The 21,052-nt window shown below is 42.2% G+C and overlaps 1 protein-coding gene across 1 annotated transcript; it reads left to right on the plus strand.

Annotated features, from left to right (window-relative positions):
- Positions 1-4,231: 4,231 nt before the first annotated feature.
- LOC127619025 (histidine N-acetyltransferase-like) lies at positions 4,232-20,806 on the plus strand. Its single transcript, XM_052091754.1, has 4 exons — positions 4,232-4,358; positions 18,684-18,907; positions 19,162-19,386; positions 19,501-20,806. Exons 2-4 carry the CDS (start codon positions 18,692-18,694, stop codon positions 20,065-20,067), a joined length of 1,008 nt encoding a protein of 335 aa, XP_051947714.1. The 5' UTR covers positions 4,232-4,358; positions 18,684-18,691; the 3' UTR covers positions 20,068-20,806.
- The last annotated feature ends 246 nt before the right edge of the window (positions 20,807-21,052 follow it).

Genomic DNA, 21,052 nt, shown 5'->3' on the forward strand with positions numbered 1-21,052 from the left:
TAGATTCTAAATGTATTAGTCCCTGCCCTCCCTCTGCCACAGGGAGATACAGGACACCTGGAGGAAGGCAATGGCAACCATCACCCAAAAAATTAACAAATGCTTTTTGAACACCAAAAAGTAATTCTTTGGGAGGATCCAACACAGTACATTTATGCCATAGCATTGAAGCTGCCAAGTTGTTTATAACCAAACATCTCCCTCTATAAGAGAGTTGTGGAAGAATCCATCGCCACTACTGAATTCTAAGACTCACCCGATCAAAAAGCCCTTCCCAATTCTTTTCTGTGTAACCATTAGTCCCAAAGTAATGACCAAGGACTCTAAAGCCATCTCGGGCCTATCTACATTGCGGTGGGAGCTGGGGAGGTCCTCCACCCTGCCATTCTCCCAACAGCAAGGATGCACATTTCCCCCAGTTAATACATGCAGATGAAGCTTTTCAAAATCTATCTAAAGAAGATATCAATTTTGAAACATCTTCCGAGTCTTTTATAGTGTTATGTCATCTGCGTAAGCTGTAAGTTTAACTGGATCTACTCTGGGGAAACTGGGAATATTAACACCAAGTAGTTGCCTCCTAAGTGAAGCTAGGAGAGGCTCAATAGATATTGCATACAGGAGACCTGAAAGAGGGCACCCCTGCCTTATTCCCCAGGTTACAGAAAAAGGCCTAGTTAGGGAACCATTAAGTCTTAACATGCTGTAAATTTCATTATATAACATTTTAATGAGAGAAACAAAATAAGGACCAAAACCAAAAGCTTCCAGGGTATTAAATAAATATTGATGGTCCACCCTGTCAAACACCTTTTCTTGGTCTAGTGAAAGAAACCCAGTATCCAAATTATGCATTTTTCAACAGTAATAGTATCTCTCAACAAAAACAGATTGTCAAAAATCGACCTTTTAGGAATACAAAATGTTTGATCATTATGAATGACTGATGCCATACATTTTTTTAAGTCGATTAGTCAATGCTTTTGACAATATCTTAAAATCAGCACAAATCAATGATACCGAACACCAGTTCTTTAGACACCCAAGATCACCCTTTTTTGGGATTAATGTTAAAATTGCCCTTCGACAACTCAAAGGAAGAGTTCCTTGCTCAATACATTCAAGAAAAACACCATATAGGTCTTGTCCAATTAAATTCCAGAAAGACTTGAAAAACTCTGCTGAAAGTCCATCCAACCCAGGTGATTTCCCAGAACACATCTCCTGAACCGCTTGAGGAAGTTCTCCAAATGATAAAGGACTGTCCAAGTCATCATGATCCTCTTCAGATAGTTTAGATAAATCATATAAAAATTCATCAGCTACAAATCACATTTCTCGGAACAGTAAATCCTCATAAAAGGAAAGAGCATATGCTTGAATTTCCCGTTGATCAGTTGTAACTCCACCACATGGCATCTTCAATTGATGAAAGATCTTCTGTTCTCTTGACTTTTTTTCAAGTCCAAAAAAGAAAACTGTTGGAGCATCCATGTCATTCAGCTGGGCAAACCTGGTCCTTAGAAGGGCTGTTTTTCCTCGTTCCTCCAATAAGTTCTTTAAAAGGATCTTATCTCTTGCAACAGAGTCAATAAAAGATGAATTATTATGGGTAGAAACACTGCTTTGCCCAAGAATATCTTTTTCCAGAGACTTCATTTTTTCTTTAAGGGCTCTAGTACTATGTGCAGTGTACTGTTGGCAAAAAGTCTTAATTTGAGCTTTACCGATGTCCCACCATTGACTCAATGACTGAAAACTGCATCTCTCCTCTCTCCAAGTTTTCCAGAAAAGATTAAAAGAGTGAATAAAGGTGCAATCCTGCAATAATCTATTATTAAAGTGCCAATGTGATTTAGAGAATCTAGGAAATGATACAGAAACTTTAATAGATACATGGTGATGATCTGATAAAAAAGATGGCGAAATTAAGCTATTAAAGAACCCTCCACTATTGCCTTTTGCAACATAGAAATGGTCAAGTCTAGCTCCAGACATATTATTTGAATTAGCTTTCAACCATGAGTACTGTCTAACCCCAGGAAAGGCCTCCCTCCATAGATCTACTAAATTGTGATCGTTAAGTAATTTCTTTAAACTCTCAGCAGAAGGTGGATGAGGTTCATCATGATTTCTATCCAGATCTGGATTAACAGTACAATTAAAATCACTGCCAAGTACAAGAATATTTTCCTGAGGACACTGTGATAAAGCATTAGAAAGTATTTTAAAAAAACATACGCTCTTGACCAATTTTTGGAGCATACACATTAAAAAAGGAAAAGTGTGCATCACCCATAGCAATATCAGCTCTCAAAATCCGACCAGGCACGACCTCAACCATATCTGGTTGGCTACTAACAGATGGCGAAAAAAGAATGGCAACACCAGCACTGAGGTTTGTTCCATGACTTAACAAAACATTTCCTTTCCAATCACTAGTCCACTGTGTCTGATTCTGCTGGTCTGAATGTGTTTCCTGTAATAAGATCACATCTGCTTTCTTTAAGTGCAAATAATCAAATAAAGCCACTCTCTTTTCTATACCCCGACAACCATTAATATTAAAAGTTCCAATGTTTAAGGTTGTCATGAGGAAAGGAAAGAAAAAACAAAAAACATCCCAAAATATCACCCTGTTAATAAATATGGCTCTATTAGTATGTATTGTAACAACTTTTTAGTCTTTTTTTTAATAGCCCTCACATGTTTCTTGAGTCTATACCATTTTGGCTGATCAAGCTCCTCCAATGAAGCTTTTCTCATAAACATAACACAAGAATCAACAAAAAGTTGCAAATCAGAGAAATACTTCTCTAATCTTGGTTTTCGCTGATTCAAAGTGCTATCAAGGAAATCATTAATTTGTTGCACTGTATAATAAGGTGGCTTCATTTGAAGGCTGGATTGTTTTTCTGCAGAACTTCCTTGTGAACTAACATCAGTGTGATAATCTACAATATCAGATTCCTCGCTATCAGAATCTATATTTTCAGACTGAGTCTCACCTCTCTCGGTGAGCTGGTCTACGTCACTCAGTGACAGGCCAACAGACGCTCGCGAATCCCGCGACTCTCCGGCCTCCGCGAGCTCATCTGGCTCCCGCGGGCGCGCTGGGTCACTGGTTCCCACAGCGGCGATCTCAGCCCCACTGCTGACATTATCACACTCACTTAAGTATTCACTAAACACTTTTCAGCATCCACAACATGACTGTTAACTGCGTGCACTTTCGGATTTTCTTCGTCTTTAGACAAGGAATCCGATACAGCCAGATCAGTTTTGTTACCTAGCCTACATCCTGATTAATATTTTCCGAAGTAGAAGCCACTTGCTCCAAAGGTATTAGGTTCAGTCTCGTTTTGATCAGTCACCTTATTAGATGGACATTTTTGTTTTGTGTGACCAAAAATTCCTCAAGAGAAACATTTAATTGAATGTTTCCGTGCTGATAAAAATTGTATAATCTTTTCCTGACATAGTCAATTTCACGGAAACATCTACATTTTGAAATTCAGCATTCTAAATCATAAAAGTTTGACGTCTGAAGGACGTCACATGTTTCAATTTTGGATTTTTCACACCGAGGGGGATCATTTTAATCGGCATCAGTAGGCTATTATGCCATAGCTGCCAATTAAACGCTCAAGTGAATCATAGAAATAAAAGGCGGCACATTGGAAAGAGTTACCTTTTTAGAAGGGCTCGACAGTGGTAAAACAGGCAGAAAAACAACACCAACAGATAAGCCAACTTCTACTAAATGATGAACCATAGACTCTTCTTTCAAAAACACAAAGACAGCTTTATTCATTCTAGATGCTGACAGAATGTTGCGCGCACCTATTTCACTACTAACAGCTGTCAAGCAGTCTTCGACTGTGATCGAGTCATCTGGTATACATTTACAGCCGTTCCGGGCTGTTAAGGCAGCAAACCCGTCAGAGTCTGCCGACATTTCCACAAACCCTAACTACAAAACAAAACTAAATTATTAAAGAAATAGGAAAAAGGGGAAAAAAGGGATAAAACTCACTCAAACACTCACGCGCTCTTCCCAGTCACTCCGCACATGCGCACAGACACAGGAGAGAGAGAGAATAGAAGCGAGAGAGATTGATCATGATTGGGTGATGGTTGAGGGGCTGGCATAGCTCACTGCTCACTACTGGGGGATGGGATGTCAATTCTGGGAGGAGTTTAACAGTGACCTCATACTACATATATTGGATGTCTGAACCGGCATTTACTAAATATTCTCCTTTTTGTCCAACCGCAATACAACAAATTCTTACATCAACTCAGCATCTGCCAACTTGACCTCTGCATTCTTTACGGGTCCGATAACCGACGTAGAGGTAGGTAAAATTCCAATCCGTGCAGCTTTTATTAAGAAAGGGTTTTGCTCGTGCAGACTATGTATGGTGAGTGTCCGACACGTTTAAACCTTCGTTGATTTCATGTTCTCAAATTATCACGCAACAACATCACGCATTTGCCGTGTATTGTCCCTTTTGCATCTCCCGGCCATTTTGTACGGCTCAAATTAAGGAATACCTTCAAGAGACGGAATAGGCAACGAATTGCTAAATTTAAGCAATCCGACCGAGACTCTGTATTATATTTTGTGTTCGCCTATGTTGGCATTCAAGTCCAGTTGCCTATTGACGTTTTGTCTCTCTGTACGTGCGACGTTTTCCAATTTATCCAGGATGCTGGGACTGCATCATTTAAAAAGTAGAAAAATAAATAAATGATTGTAAAAATGTCTAAATAGAGAATTTGAAATGCTTTCTATTGTTGTCCAGCTTGACGTGTCAAAACATTGTACACAATGTACAATAAAACATATATATATAAATATATATATATATATATTACACACACACACTTTATATTTATATTAAACTAAACTAGAGAATCATATGAATATACATGCTACTTAAAGACTAGGTTTCTTGTTAGATAGCCTAATTTCAACAGTCTTTATAAGGGAATGATGGTAGAGCGCAGTGCTAGTTTTGCATTTTGACTTTTCGAATGGGGCGGGGCGAATGAAGGCTCGTGTTGCAATGATGCTGAGAACACGTTACAGCATTGCCTTGCTGAATCTACATTGAAACATCATTATTTCGTTATTTTTAGGCCTTTATCGTAAATAATATTTATAGAAAATGAAACTTAATTCCTGACAATATGATTCAAGTACGGTAAAGATGCTATATAGCTAAAATACATCAGGCAGCTGTAGGACTTGATTTCGAATATATAGGTCTACACTTGATATTTTATGTTTTTATTAAATAAAAGAAAACATTGTACTTATATCCTTCTGTGTGTGTTCATATGTTCATGCCGGGATTTGGGGGTAAAGAAGTGAGGCATATCATCACTATTTTCCATTGGTGCATGAATGCCCATGGTGACATACCATACCTCAACTAGCTACATGAAAAACTGCAAGATGCAGAGAAGCATATGGCATGCCCTGATATTTGTGTGGTCCAGGAAAACTGCTGCAGTGGTGTAGGCATGTAGCATATTATGTTTGGCCCATTTTATGATGCGGCATTTGGTTTTTGATGTTGCTCCAACAATTAACTCAATTAAGTACATTTTAATTATGCCAGTAAGTCTAGCAGAGATGTATGCAGTCCAGTCCTGTTAATCTTAATTAAATTAAACACCTTTGTACCTGTCTTATTATCAACATTTCAAGTTGTTTTTTATTCATCACAGTGAAAAAAACAATTGATTAATTTAGGTTCTCTTGTCTGGTTTCTCATGCTGTCTTGCACCATTTCCCCCACAGCTGATAAAATGACAAATAGAGATTGCTGTAGGTATTAATAGACACCACTACATTATCACATATGACAGGTCAGAGCTTGTGTATAACATACTGATATTTTAATGGTATAAACCTTTAAACCTTTTTAAAACCTTTTGTGATTTTATGCTGACATGAGACCACAAAACAGGACTACATAAAAAAAGTAGATTTTAAGCATAAAGGCATTGAGTTGAAAGGGATGGTGAAAGAGACATTATTTTGCTTGAAGGTTTCCCTCTGAGCTCCCATAATCTGCTATAATGAATTTATATAAATAAATAGAGCAGGGGAGCCTACTGCAATACAATGGCTTGTCCTCTAGATAAAGATAGATTGTGGCAGTGAGACAGAAGGAGGCGAGGACACAGAAGGAGAGAGAAATAAAAGGACAGAAGTGATAGGGTGAGAAATTATTTGGAATTAAATATCCATAGCATTTGGGATCTATTCTGTTCTTAAAGCTTGTTTATCAAGTCTAGTATTCTTCTCGATAATATCCTATTTTTTTATTTAAACTTGATTTCTATTTAGGTTTGAAGCTCAAATGAGTTAATGAGGTTCAAACAGCAAAGTACTGTAGGAAAAGTATTCGAATGAAAAAACAGTTTTCATTGAATGGGATTTGACCCGTTCAAGTTATGTTAATGTGCCACTGAAACCTTGTAGTTTGGTGGCCAAGAAGTGCACAACACAGCCAAATTAGCAAAGCAAATTAAAGCTGAAAAAAATAAAAACTACAGAAATAAGCCACAACACAACAAAATAAAGCCACTACACAATGGGAAAGCCATAGCACAATAGAAATAAACCAAACACAATGAAATTAAGCAAAAGCACAGACAAATTAACACCATTTTAGTGAGTTGGGACAATGCTCCTAAATGGAAATAATAGAAATAGATTTTTTATGTTTTAAATGTTGATTTAAGTAATCTCTTCTTAATATCTAAAGGCAAACAAAACGAGAATTATAATTAAATTAAACTTGATTTAACTTTTTTCATTTGTTAGAATTACCACAGTTTTGGCTAATCATTGAGAAGGTTAATGTAACTATGGTTTCTATCAAACAAACTAGCATTTTGGATAAAAACATTTGCCTAAACATTTGAAATATGATTTAATAAAACAAAGTAGATTTCTTCCCCTTTTATAGTTTTATTATAAATCGAGGGCCGTCCCTAGAGTAGTGCAACCAGTGCAGTCACACCAGGCCCCGTGCTACGCCCCACTCCGTAAGGCGATCAGTATTGAAGGGGACCCCTGAACGCAATTACGACAGAGAGGGACAGTTACACATAACCCCCCACCTCCCCCCAATCGGAGGGCAAAAGGTTCCTGCACATTCTACACTGCCATGAGCCCTGCCCTTTGCTTGGGACATCCCTGTTTGAATCTATAACATTTCTGTCAAATCAAACCTGTTACTACAGTAATGGCACACACTATGTTTATTTGTCTTTTCCTCATCAGCACTTTTTAGAGTAACAGGTCTGTTTGGTCTTATGAGATCGCTCTTAAAATCGCTTTTGGGATAAACAGAGCTCTATGAAATCAGTTTTATTTATTTACATTTAAAAAAAATTTGTGTTTAAAAGTTTGATTAAATTTGATAAAAAAAAAACTGTCTAATTTAAATGCATTTATAGAATTTTAATCAAATGAAAAACAAAACAATTATTTTCCAACATGCGATTACATTTATTTATTTATTTATTTTACAAATTAAGTGCTTCTATACAGATCTTCACTGCACAATCCAAAACACAATATTGGAGTTATAAATGTATTTATTTATTTGCTAAATACAGTGGTGCACAGCAGAGCATCACAATATTACTGAAAAAATCAAGTTTTAAGTCTTAATTAAACATTAGTTGAAATGATAAGGTTTGTGCTTATTACTCAAATATCTACAATATGTTCCTTGAACATCTTTTTCTTAAACATCAATAGACTTTTAATATATATATACATAGATTTTAAGTGTTAATTTTAACTATTGAGTACAAAAATGAGGCTATGTGGAATACCCATAATTCTTACCTATGAATTATCTAAGTTTCCTTGGCCAAAAGGGACATATGGGGTCATTTAAATAGTTGTCTGTGGAGAAATACATTTATTTAACGATTGACCTAGAATCAGTTATAATCTTCTTTATTTAAGCCGTGTTAATGAATGACCTAAATGTTTGTCCATTTAATTAAAATTAAATGCCAATGAGAACTGGCGAACAGAATTTCCATGTCCCTCCCCCGGACATACGGGTATAAAAGGAGGGAATCGTCCATCTGTTTAGTCAGGTTTTACACTGAGGAGCCGAGAACAAGGTTTGGCCGCTACAGTGGTTGGTATGGTGTTGTGGCAAGAGGGACACAACGTCTCGTTCCCTCCATCAGGGAACGGGAATTACGACAGTAACCTAGACATTCCCCTTCTGTCACTCACTCGACATTGTGTGGGTGAAGTGATACTAGGGGTCCCTATCCAATAACGCCACGACACTGAACCGTGTTACGTGAACTGCTGATGCGGGTGCAAGCAAGCTGTTGCGTGCCATTGCGTTGCAATGCCCCATAAAGAATTTATACATTATTTCACTATTTCTCTTGAGGGGGGGAACAAAGCAACATGCCAAGCATACAAGCCGTGGCCTTTTCTCTCTCTATGTTCACCATAGGGCTGTTAGAAATGGCTGGGGCCATCTAACACTATAACACGTATCGGGGAAGGTGTTCTTTTCCGACTCCTATTCTTTCAGGGGCAAAAGACCCCGCAGAGATCACATCCACGCAAATATATCACATGGGCTAACGAGCCATACATGGAAGTGACGCAGTGGTAGGTCCTACCTGGTGAGGGAGGAGCTCTACAAACACAGCGACCGGGGGAAGAGGGAGCTGCCCAAGGGAGACGTGGGTCCGCCGACAGGGGAAAATACAACACAGGGTAATCGTAATGACCGATACATATGGAGCACCTATTCCAGTACAGAATAATTAGTACCCGTGGTGGATCTGGTTGGGAATTCCTTCGCTGAATTCACAAACCAGAGGGCTATGGAGGAAAAACATCCAGGGAGCGCAAGCTTTTGTGGACTCACCTGGGGGTAAAAGTGCATGGGTTCGGAAGAGGGGAACCCGGTCAGCTGTCCCATACTACTGAGTTCTACATGCTCGAACCTAAAGAAACACGGGCCAGGTTCGACTCAACCGTCAGAGGTTATTGATCTCATAAAGGTATTGGGTGTTGCCCAGCCTGCTGCTCTACCCATATCTATTAGAGAGGCGCCAGTGGACGGTGCCCACGAGAGTGCCACGCTCCTGGGCTGTGTTATGGGACTTGTAACCTGATAGAGTGAGCGATACAACAGGAAGATGCCACCAATGTTCTGATAAGTTCTGCCAAGAAGTATTATTATCCACTGAACCACTGAATCCACAAATTTTTTGATGTTCTACTTTTTCACATGCAGGATGCATCTTCAATGAAATAGAAAAGTGCCATGAACAATCCTGATGTTGTTGGTTCATTGTGATGTAATTGTAATAACTCTACCTAAGGCCACTTTAAAGTCTATCCCATGGAGAGGTGGCAAGCACTGTGATATTACAGCAGAGAAGGACTTCTTTTGCAATTATATTACAAAGATTATTTGTGAATTCTGTGCACAACATATGTTCTATTTTTACAAACACCAATTATTGGTGGTAATGCCCAGTGAGAGATTGTACAGGTTTTATGTATATTTCCATGCATCTTTAAATGGTCTAAAGAATTTAAAACAATCATCTGGACCTCATTAAGGGACAGTTATCCAGTCTCAAAAGAGTCTACTAACCTGATGGAATTTACTAATTGGTCCCTTGATATTGCATGCTCTTATTTTCAGAGCTAAATTAATTTGGGGTTAATAAGGGTTACCCACACATAGACAGGACATTGGTTAGGTTAGAACTAGGGTAAGACATTGATTCAGCCCAGTGGAAATATCAGCATCTGTTCAGTTTAAGCAAACTGTTCCATTGCAAATGGAAGGACAAATGAAAGACTAAGAGAGACAGTCACATGGAAATTTAGAAATCAAATATTGTATAGCAATTGGCAAATGAACCATGAATGAACCGTTTTTGTCAGAGGCTTACAAAGTGCTGCCAATACTTGTATGCCAAAACCAAATAAGCTTTCAGAGATGGATGGGTTTCCCGCTAGAGTAGTCCATCAGTGGAAAAGTACCAGGGATTTCTCGACCAGCATGGGCCCAAAGGGGTGCAAACAATGTTTTCTCTGTGACTTGTTAACAGTGATGCTCCCACTGCACAGATTTTCAGCCTTTCAATCCCTCTGACACTCACTTCCTATACATGCGTGCCTGCACACATCTGCTTAAGCCAAGCGCATACTGCATGACTTGCAGTCGGTGCCCTGCACACCCTTAATAAAGTATTTTGTTTTTGGTCATGGTGGTGCACACACTATCAATTTGTGTCAACATTAGTTGACTGAAGCCCGGTTTACACTTGGTTGTCTCTTTTGAATGCTTGTGTTCGGATTTTGAGGGGAGAGTCTCTGATTTCATGATGGCATAAGTCAATGGCATAATCAGTGTATGCTGAATGATAATAATGCACAAAAAATAAAAGAAGAAACTTTACACTTGCATTTAATCTAAGCACAAACATGACGTTTAGAGCATAATTCTGAGTTATTTTAGTGGAATTCTTGTATTAACTGCCATATGTACTTTCCAGATAGCTCTGTTTAAGATTTTTTTCATCTGGAAAGGATCACAATCTAACATCTTAAGAAGATCAGATTTACAAACATACTAGACATCTCAAAGACATATGCTTAATGTCTTATTGACATCCGCGACACACTTATTGACAAACATCTTATAGATGTGTTGCATATGAGCAAACAACAGGAAAAATAGTGCGAGCGCAAACACATCAAATAGACATCTGGTTTATTTACGTGTGCTATCAGGGTTCTCATCTATGTCACTGCATGTTGACATCAGGCATACTGAAGAAGAACTGTGAAGTTCTTATGCATGTGTATGCATACTTTTTTCTGATCAGACTGTTATTCTCCATTTTAATCTGTACGTTACCAGCAATGGATCAAATGGATCACCTAAAAGATATTATCTCAAAATTAATTCACAAATTCATGCATATAGCAGCGTGAGTTTATTCTTGAAAACATGTCATTTAAAAGTTTTGAAAAATAAAACCTACTTTTACAAGTAACTTCATGTGTCATCATTACAGGGACATATTAAAGATTGTATTAGTCATACTGGTCAAGCTAAATTCCTAAAAAAAATTGATATCCATCCAGTTAAATGGGCAGCATCAGGGTGTACAATAACAGGATGGATATTCAGTGGATAAATTAGTCAACATGGTCTATGATTGATACATAGGAAACATATTTGTAAACTAATATTTATGATTTTATTTCTATTAACATAAATACTGTATATTTAAAATATATATATATATATATAATTTCCCACATATCTTCCATAATAGGGTGGACATGTTATGTTTGACCACATTTGAATTACACCACAAAATAAAGGAAAACATAAATAAAACAATAGATTTATACACTTCAAATAACTCAAAGTAATTTTTCAGAATGGGTAGTGTACACCTCTAGTGTGTGTGATGTAATTTCCTACCAAATGTATATCTTCAATGAAAGGTCATAGAAAATGGCACAGTGCCGTTATGCTCTTTCCTATTATATAACCTCCACGGGAGGTTGTTATCTAATTAAATAAAATAATATCTGACAAAAAAGTGCTGTCAGATATTATTATTTTATTATCCAGTCTCAAAAGAGTCTACTAGCCTGATGGAATTTGTAACATGATGTACAAAATAAGCCCAGATGGGACTTGTGAAAGGCTGAAATACTTGATTTCTATGTAAGGTACATGGTGAGTTCAAAATGGCATTTGATGCTGGCATTGCTGCCCTGATGCAAATCATGACTGCAGCTTCACTATTACTGTAGGTAAGCGGAGAGTCACAGTCTACTCTGGGCTTAAAAGTTACATTTGAAATAATTGCACACAGAAGTGTAAAATATAAAAATGTATTCTTTTTAACAAGCCTATAAAATTGTAATCAAGTGAAATTAAACAATATAAATACCACACATACACTTGTAAAGGGGACTTAAGTGACACAGAATTGTAGGAATTACCCATATTTACAGGCGATCCTTTGCGAGATGTTGCTTTACATTGAAAAACAGCTCGGGCGGAAGCAAAAACGCATTCAGTGCAAACGTCCCCTACTAAACATAAAATGAAAAATGCTTTAATACAATGACCAGAAAGAAGAGAGAACAGGAGAGGAAATGTGAGAAAATTATATTAAGTGTTTTAACTACACCTGGTCTACTGTAATTTTATTTTGAATTAATGAAGTTTGAATTTTTCGCTCTTGGGAACCCCAAACACCTCTGGTCTTTGAGAAAAGGCCAGTGGGAATTGGAGAGTAGAATTTTCTTGCCACACCCCTGGACATATGAGTATAAAAGGAGCTGGCTTGCAAACACTCATTCAGATTTTTTTATTCAGAGCCGAGCTGTGTTGATTCACTGATTTCCACTGCCATTCTATTAACCTCGAGAATGTAAGCTATAGGATTTACTTCACATTTCAGCAGTTTCTCCCCCTCGTGCATGGATAAAGTGCAGAGAACGCCCTGGGCACTTCAACCTTGAAGGTGAATGTGGCCACTGTAGTGGTGCACCACGATGCAGTGGACAGTATGTCCCTCGGGAAGCACGACCTGATCATCAGGTTCCTTAGAGGCACGAGGAGGTTGAATCCTCCTAGGCCACACCTCATTCACTTGTGGGATCCATCCGTGGTCCTGCTGGGCCTGCAGAGAGCCCTATTTGAGCCCCTAGAGTCCGTTAGAGAGCTGAAGACTCTCTCATTGGAGAATACCCTCCTGACTGCACTCATGTCCATCAAGAGGGTTGGGGACCTGCAGGTGTTATCTGTCAGCGACACCTCAGAGTGTCTAAAGCTCTGCGTATGGTCCAAGTAGATGTGCAAAGCACGCACTGGACATAGCAACGATAAGGCTAGATCTGCCTCTTCCGGGGGCTGCTCTTGCAGGTTCACCAACTGATCCCTAAAAGGGGTTGTGGGAACCTTGGGCACATAGCCCAGTCAGGGTCTCAGGATCACGTGAGATAAATGACGTTGTCGTAATAAGTTGCTATGGCAGCTACATAAACCTGTTAGGTGTACCGCGTCATGTCCAGGGACCAGACATAGAGATTCCAGAGGTCTGGGCGTAGGTACCAGAGGGTGCCCCGTCCCTGAGAAAGAAGGTCCTTCCTCAGGGGAATTTGCCAGGGAGGAGCTGTCGCGAGGAGTGTGAGGTCCGAGAACCAGGTCTGAGTGGGCCAGTATGGAGCCACGAGGGTGACCTGCTCCTCATCCTCCCTAACTTTGCACAGAAACTGTGCAAGTAGGCTCACTGGGTGAACGCATACTTGCGTAGCCCTCGGGGACAGCTGTGCGCCAGCGCATCTGTACTGAGGGGAGCTCCTGTCAGGGCATACCAGAGCTGGCAGTGGGAGGATTCCAGGGAGGCAAACAGGTCTACCTGTGCCTTTCCAAATCGACTCCAAATCAGCTGGACCGCCCGAGGGTGGAGTCTCCACTCTCCCCTGAGCGTTACCTTCCGTGACAGAGCATCTGCTATGACGTTAAGGTGGCCCGACCTGAGTCACGGCTGACTCCAGAGGAGGCAGCGACGGGCGAGTTGCGACATGAGATGGGAGCGTAAACCATGGCGGTTTATGTAGGTCACCGTCGACCTGTTGTCCGTCTGGACCAAAACATGCTTTTCCTGAATCAACAGCCGTAGCCCCCACAGGGTGAGCAGTACTGCCAGCAAGTTGATGTACCAACCCAGGTGAGGGCCTGTGCAGGAGCCAGCAGCTGCGTGCCTATTGCACACAGCACCCCAGCCGGTCTTGGTGGCGTGACCGCTGCTGAGGATGCCATATGCCCCCGGAGCCTCTGAAAATATTTCAGTGGGACAGACATTTGCCGCCTGGATAAGTTCTGGCAGTTCAGCACCGACTGCGTGCACTCGTTTGTGCGCTATCATTGACACAGAGTCTAACTCCATGCCGAGAAAAGAGATGCTCTGAACTGGGGAGAGCTTGCTCTTTTCCCAGTTGACCCAAAGCCCTAAATGCCTGAGGTGCATGAGCACCAGGTCCATGTGTGCACACAGTAACTCTCCCTTCTCTTATTGCTAGAATAAGCCAGTCGTCAAGGTAGATCAGTATGCAGACTGGGGGGGAGGGGGCATGTCAAACCCAGGAACCAGTCATCCAGCTGCGATTGTTGGGAGGCGGGTGGAATATTCCAGTCCAGCCCAATGCTCATGGCAGACCGGGAAAGCATGGTGGTCAGCTCCTCATAGGCCTCAGACTGGGCTGCCACACCCGAAGGTCTGACATCACCAAGGCACCCTCCTATGCAGCGGTCGACATCTCATCCATCTTGCAAGTGCCTGAAGAGCAAGGCTGGTGGTAAATTAGCATATTGGGGAGTGGGTGGTCCTTGGGGATTTACCCGGTGGAGCCGTACTTACTGAAGCCCACAAATCGCCTCTGGTGTAAGCCGAGGCAGTCTTTTACCCGTAGGTAGGAGGAGCCGCGAGGGGGAGAGCTGAAGTGGCTTTCCCTCGGAAGAAGGAAAGCCGTGATCACAACATTGCCATGGTCATGTTCTCGCAGAGAGAACATGAGCTATCACGAACACTTCCTCAACGTGCTTACTGCCCAGGCACGTGAGGTAGTGATCGTGACCGGCAGAGGCGGAGAGGTAACGACCACATCCAGGAATGGCACAGAGACCGAAAGGCATCTTTAAAAAGACTGTCAACGTCACTGTGCCTTGCTCTAAAAGAGGAAACGCACTCTTTTAGAGAAAATCTCTTTTAGAAGCACTTTCGAAGCCCCCAGGGGTGTAATCTGCAGCGGAGTGCAGAGTGGAGAGAGAACTGCTGGAATGTGCTGTATATCCAACAGCAGCAGCTCTTGAAGAGTCTAGGTGAATGGGAACGGCAGTGGTATTCAGCTGGCTGTAATACGACCGCTCGACTCCGAAGAATAAGTCTGAATGAATCCGCATTCCGGTCTCCCTTTTATACCGGTATGTCGGGGGGGAGTGGCATGCAAATTCAACTTGCCAATTTCTCATTGGCCTTTTCTCAAAGATCTGAAGGTGGATCGGGCTCCCAAGAGCGACCCCCTAGTGTCACTACATCGACACAACATCGAATGAGTGACCGAAGGAGAACTGCATTACTTCATTAATTCAAAATAAAATTACAGTAGAACAGGTGTAGTTAAAACACTTAAGATCATTTTCTTACATTTCCTCTCCTTTTCTCTCTTCCTGGTCGTTGTATTATTGCATTTTTCATTTTATGTTTAGTAGGGGACATTTGCATTGAAAGCATTTTAGCTGTTTTTAGCAGTTTCACAAAACAGCATCCAGTACAGTTAAAGGGAAACTAATGACAGCAGATTATGGACTTCTGAAGTAGCAAAACAAATGGGTATACCTTGGGTATAAACAAATATTGATCCTTTTGAAGTCCATCCATCCATCCATCCATCTTCAAACGCTTATCCGAATTCGGGTCGCGGGGGCAGCTGCTCCAGCAGGGGGCCCCAAACTTCCCTATCCCGAGCCACATTAACCAGCTCTGACTGGGCGACCCCGAGGCGTTCCCAGGCCAGTGTGGAGATGTAATCTCTCCACCTAGTCCTGGGTCTTCCCCGAGGCCTCCTCCCAGCTGGACGTGCCTGAAACACCTCCCTAGGGAGGCGGCCAGGGGGGCACCCTTACCAGATGCCCAAACCACCTCAACTGACTCCTTTCAACGCAAAGGAGCAGCGGCTCTACTCCGAGCTCCTCACGGATGACTGAGCTCCTCACCCTATCTCTAAGGGAGAAGCCCGCCACCCTTCTGAGGAAGCCCATTTCGGCCGCTTGTACTCGCGACCTAGTTCTTTCGGTCATGACCCAACCTTCATGACCATAGGTGAGGGTAGGAACAAAAATTGACCGGTAGATCGAGAGCTTTGCCTTCGGCTCAGCTCTCTTTTCGTGACAACGGTGCGATAGAGCGAGTGCAATACCGCCCCTGCTGCCCCGACTCTCCGGCCAACCTCCCGCTCCATTGTCCCCTCACTCGTGAACAAGACCCCGAGGTACTTGAACTCCTTCACTTGGGGCAAAACCTCATTCCCTACCTGGAGTACGCACTCCATCGGTTTCCTGCTGAGAACCATGGCCTCAGATTTAGAGGTGCTAATCCTCATCCCAGCTGCTTCACACTCGACTGCCAAGCGATCCAGTGAGAGCTGAAGGTCACGGACCGATGATGACATGAAGACAACATCATCTGCAAAAAGCAGCGATGAGATCCCCAGCCCACCGAACCGCACACCATCCCCACCCCGACTACACCTCGATATCCTGTCCATGAATATCACAAACAGGATTGGTGACAAAGCGCAGCCTTGGCGGAGACCAACCCCCACATGGAATGAACTCGACTTTGTGCCGAGGACCCGGACACAGCCCTCGCTTTGGACGTACAGGGATTGGATCAGCCCTAAGAAGGGACCCCCCACCCCGTACTCCGCAGCACCTCCCACAGTCTCTCCGGGGGACCCGGTCATACGCCTTCTCCAGATCCACAAAACACATGTAGACCGGATGGGCATACTCCCAGGCCCCCTCCAGGATCCTTGCGAGAGTAAAGATCTGGTCCGTCGTTCCACGGCCAGGACGAAAACCGCATTGTTCCTCTTCAATCTGAGGTTCGACAATCGGCCGAACCCTCCTCTCCAGCACCTTGGAGTAAACTTTACCAGGGAGGCTGAGAAGTGTGATACCCCTGTAGTTGGCACACACTCTCTGATCCCCCTTTTGAAGAGGGGAACCACCACCCCGTTCTGCCACTCCTTAGGCACTGTCCCAGATTTCCACGCTAATGTTGAAGAGGCGTGTCATCCATGACACCCCTCCACATCCAGAGCTTTCAGCATTTCTGGTCGGATCTCATCAATCCCGGGGCTTTGCCACTGCGGAGTTGTTTGACTACCTCAGTGACCTCCCCAGGGAAATAGAATCTGATCCCCCATCATCCTCCGGCTCTGCCTCTACCATAGAGGGCGTGTTGGGATTTAGGAGTTCTTCAAAGTGTTCCTTCCACCGCCCAATAACCTCCTCGGTTGAGGTCAACAGCGTCCCATCTTTGCTGTATACAGCTTGAATGGTTCAGCGTTTCCCCTCCTAAGGTGGCGGACGGTTTTCCAGAAGCACTTTGGTGCGGACCGAAAGTCCTTCTCCATGGCTTCTCCAAACTTTTCCCACACCCACTGCTTTGCCTCCCTCACGGCCGAGGCCGCAGCCCTTCGGGCCTGTCGGTACCTTGCAACTGCCTCCGGAGACCTCCGGGACAACAAATCCCGGAAGGCCTCTTTCTTCAGTCGGACGGCTTCCCTGACCACCAGTGTCCACCATGGTGTTCGAGGGTTACCACCCCTTGCGGCACCTAAAACCTTGAGGCCGCAGCTCTCCACCGCGGCCGGCAATGGAAGCTTTGAACATTGCCCACTCGGTTCAATGTCCCCAACCTCCGCAGGGATGCCTGAAAAGCTCCGCCGGAGGTGTGAGTTGAAGATCTCGTGGACAGGGACCTCCTCCAAACGTTCCCAGTTCACCCGCACTACTCGCTTGGGCTTCCCAGGTCTGTCTAGAGTCTTTCCCCACCCCTGACCCAACTCACCACCAGATGGTGATCGGTTGACAGCTCTGCCCCTCTCTTTACCCGAGTGTCCAAAACATATGGCCTCAGATCCGACGACACGATTACAAAATCGATCATCGACCTTCGGCCTAGGGTGCTCTGGTACCACGTACACTTATGAGCATCCTTATGTTCGAACATGGTGTTTGTTATAGATAATCCATGACTAGCACAGAAATCCAATAACAAACATCCACTTGAGTTCAGATCAGGGAGGCCGTTCCTCCCAATCACGCCTTTCCAGGTGTCCCTGTCATTTCCCACGTGTGCGTTGAAGTCACCCAGCATCACTATGGAGTCCCCTACTGGGGCCCTATTCAGGACTCCATTCAGGGTCTCAGGGTCTCCTTTTGAAGTCGTTATATGCAAACAGCCCTGAGGAAAAAGTATGCATACGCCGTATACGTGCATATGGCCCAGACTACACCACTGATCTGCTCCACCTTCCCCTGGCTGGATGTCTCACACTGTTATTTCCCAAGTCCCTTCAAAATATGTGTTTATTTTCCACTGGGAACCAGGGCAATGCTGTTCAGTGAGAATTTAAAAAAGGATTTAGGGTTCTGGCAATAGGAGGTGGAGATGTCTGTGTATGTGTGTTGGCAGGGGGGTGACTGTCTAGAATTTGGGTACGGTTACAACCTGCTGGCATTTTGGCATAGGAAGACAAACACTGCAACATTTAGCACAAAACCTTGCATTGCCTTGGAAGTAACTGTTCTATACTGAGCTGATAAGGAACCAACGTGTTTCGTAATTTTTCATATTTAACACTAGCAGACTTGTAAAATAGCACATCTAACACTTTCTGTTAAAGGGGGATAGGGAATAATTTGATAGGAAACAATACCATGTAACCTCTTTTTGGAACCTCTTTTATAGCAAACTTAACTCCGTAATAATGTGTTGCTGGAGTTGGAATATCATAATAAATCTCTTTTCATGATTGACTGTGTCTCCAGCTGTAAGGATGAAGATTGAAAACAGCCTGCCATGCTCTCAGCTCCCTGAGGCCCCACCGCAGACTGGGCTACAGTTTACAGTGGCAACAGAAGAGGACTTTGATGACATCATGGCTATGAGCAAGGATATCTATGGTGGCCTGGACTACCTTCCCTCTCGCTATCAAGACTGGCTGCAGGAGAGCAACCGCACTGTTATTTTGGCTCGCAAACAAGGCAAAGTGGTAAGAAAATGCATTAATATTATGTAGGTTTTGTAGTGCATGTTCAAGGCTCATTCCATTATTTCATCTTGAAGATTCAGTTTTTCTTGTTCCAAGCAGCAGTAAGGAGGCACACTATTGGATAATAGGTTCAGACCAATCAAACGGAGAGAAGATACATGCAGAATTAAACATAAACCAAAGACTGTCCCCTTCCTCTCCTGTAGATATAAAACAAATGCACTGTTTGCTCTTTATGCAACTGCATTTTCCAGATTGCTCTGGAGTCAGTATGTGTTATTGATGATGGGGAGACCATGCTGGTGGAAGGGCTTCGTGTTGCCCCACAGGAGAGGGGGAAAGGTGTGGCTGGGGTACTACTCCGATATTGCTCTCAGCTGGTTAAGTCCAAGTATCCTGACGTTAAAGTCAGCAGATTGACCAGAGATGACCAACTGGGACCAAAAGACTTCCAGAAGTACCGGCTCATCACCAAACAGGTAAGAACCACCAAATGTAAGCATTTTGCTCAGATAAGGTTTGGGTGATTTATCTTGAATAAAAATCAATAAAGCCACATTGTCTTTATTCTGTTACTTAATTCATATATAAAGGGAATCCTCCTGGTGCGCTTCCGCGCTGAAGACTTAAAATTACGCCTTGCTGATCTCGGGCCTAATATCAGTATTGCTGGGATGGGTCTGTCCTCAACAAACATCCCGGTACATTTGGAGCCTGCAGAGGTGCACCAGCTCTTCTTAAGTGATGTTCTAATGCAGGGTGTCCTCCCCAATGCCACCATCGTTCAAGATTGGCAACCCTTCAAGCCTCTTTCTAGCAACATGGCCATTCTTCTGAAGAAGGACATTGATTGGATGGTTGATGATGCCATACATCCAACCATGGTCAGCCTGTGCACCTTTCCATTCCGTGTGCCAATCGGTGATGACTGGTACTACCTTAACATCGACATGTTTGGCAAAGACCTGGTGCTGGCCATACAGCAGCTTTTGTGCCACCTGAGGTGCCACACTGGCACTCTAAAGGGTTATGTGATGTGTCAGGTGTTCCTGGACCCAGCACTCTGGAAGACAATGGAAGGCTTCTTTAGGGAGACGCTTAAGGTGGAGTTGGTGAAAGAATACACAGAGCAGTGCGTTGTGGAGTCTGATGTTGTTTAGTAAAGGGATGACAGGAAAGGACGAGGAGCCTCAGAACCCCCTTCCCTTAAAATTAGACAACAAACTTACATAAACAGCAAAACCTCCTTCAAATATAACACTTAAAAGAAAATTCATAAATCCATAAAAACTATCAATCAATCTAAATGATATACTCAAATGGGACGAAAGATACTTTAATTTGATTCCTCTTGATAATATAACTTTCTTGTAGAATTTATTTTAATTTAACAACAATTAAAATTTACGAATTGAATGAAAAAAAAAATAAAATAAATTGAAGCTTGTTTAGAGTACCTAATTTATTTTAGTATGCAGCACCGTAAACAGCGGCAATGATGGTTGGGACAACTAGGGACATTGTAATGTGCTCTGGACGAGACAAGAGCAGTAGCAGATTAAAAAATAATGGGGACCCAAGTGACAATGTTTGTCCTAGTCTCTTCTATTTCTGTTGGTCACTTGCAGTGAATGCATATTTCCTCGTGCTGAGATGCGAAGAAAACTGCACAATCTTTAGGGCACTTTATGATCAAAAATTGGATCTCACTTTAGTGTCTGTTACTTTTTCAGGAATTTGGCACTGTAGCTGTTAATATATAGAGGAAAAAAATATTTTTAATTGGAGACTTTATCATAAGCTATCCCTTGTTCAGAACTAATTTCTCAGTTTTAGTACAGTGTTATTAAAAGTAATCTCATTTTAAACAGTATTGCTTTTATATTTGTTTTAAATGCTCCTTAAAAAATGCTGAAACTCATTATCTTTAAATCATATTTCCTAAAAGTAATTTTCAGTGCTTATAACTTAGAATATAAATATGTTTGGCTGAGAACTTTGCTTAAACATTTAGCTTACAGTCTGAATTATTAGAATTTATTTTTTGTTATGTACTTGAACTTATTTGCCTCAAAATATGTTGTCAGTAATTTTCCTAATTGTAGATGCAAAGTGCAAAAACACTGGAATATTTTTCGTTGTATA

Source organism: Xyrauchen texanus, chromosome 2 (assembly GCF_025860055.1).
Source record: "Xyrauchen texanus isolate HMW12.3.18 chromosome 2, RBS_HiC_50CHRs, whole genome shotgun sequence".
Classification (NCBI taxonomy): Eukaryota; Metazoa; Chordata; class Actinopteri; order Cypriniformes; family Catostomidae; genus Xyrauchen; species Xyrauchen texanus.